We start from the raw sequence: 657 nt of genomic DNA, 5'->3' as shown, positions 1-657 counted from the left end.
AATTAAATGCCATCTGTTACTATACTAATATATTATTCAGCCACGTGCGTGCGTGACTACCTAAAGAAAAAGAAGAAAAAGGAGAGGGAGATACCCATAAAATATAGTGCATGTATAATTATGCATAGTAATGGAAACCACTAAGCAATTTTTTTCTTTTTTTTCCTGTTTAGTAGACTTACTTGATGGTTAGCAATATGAGTTCCAAAAGTCTTCCTCTCCAGGGCATACTTGGTGGCTTCCTCAAGGGCTCTCTGGGACAGGCCCACTGCTCCAGCTGCCACCGGGGGTCGAGTGCGATCAAAGGCACCCATTGCAATCTTAAAGCCTGCACCTTCACCTAAGAAATATTTACAAATCAATTTTAGTTTCATAGAAAGAATATGCATAATATAGTAGTTTTATAAATGGGATCTTTTCTACAAGAACAGATCTAAAGGTGATAACCAAAGTCAGGAAATGGATCTCATTTTGGGTAAAATTTTACCATTAGGTATTACATGATAAAAATAATCAACAAATTAACTTAATTTGATGTGAAATTTTGGAGATGTCCACCCGTAAAAACTGCTGTCACTAAGTGCAAAAAGTCTTGATGATGTCTGAAGAGGCACTCTCTCTCTAAGCTATTCTGCAGACTCTTTTAACCCCTTGGAT

General features: G+C 37.0%; 1 protein-coding gene across 1 annotated transcript in view; it reads right to left on the bottom strand.

Moving 5' to 3' along the window:
• The window catches only part of LOC119587919 (medium-chain specific acyl-CoA dehydrogenase, mitochondrial-like), a gene marked incomplete at its 5' end in the record, with an annotated part of 11,694 nt that overhangs the window by 2,099 nt on the left and 8,938 nt on the right, over positions 1 to 657 (bottom strand). Inside the window, 1 exon segment of the mRNA XM_037936630.1 lies at positions 183 to 340. Within this exon segment, the coding sequence (XP_037792558.1) occupies positions 183 to 340 (158 nt within the window).

This window comes from Penaeus monodon, chromosome 23, assembly GCF_015228065.2.
Source record: "Penaeus monodon isolate SGIC_2016 chromosome 23, NSTDA_Pmon_1, whole genome shotgun sequence".
In the NCBI taxonomy this organism is placed as follows: domain Eukaryota; kingdom Metazoa; phylum Arthropoda; class Malacostraca; order Decapoda; family Penaeidae; genus Penaeus; species Penaeus monodon.
This window is presented reverse-complemented; position numbering and strand designations above follow the sequence as displayed.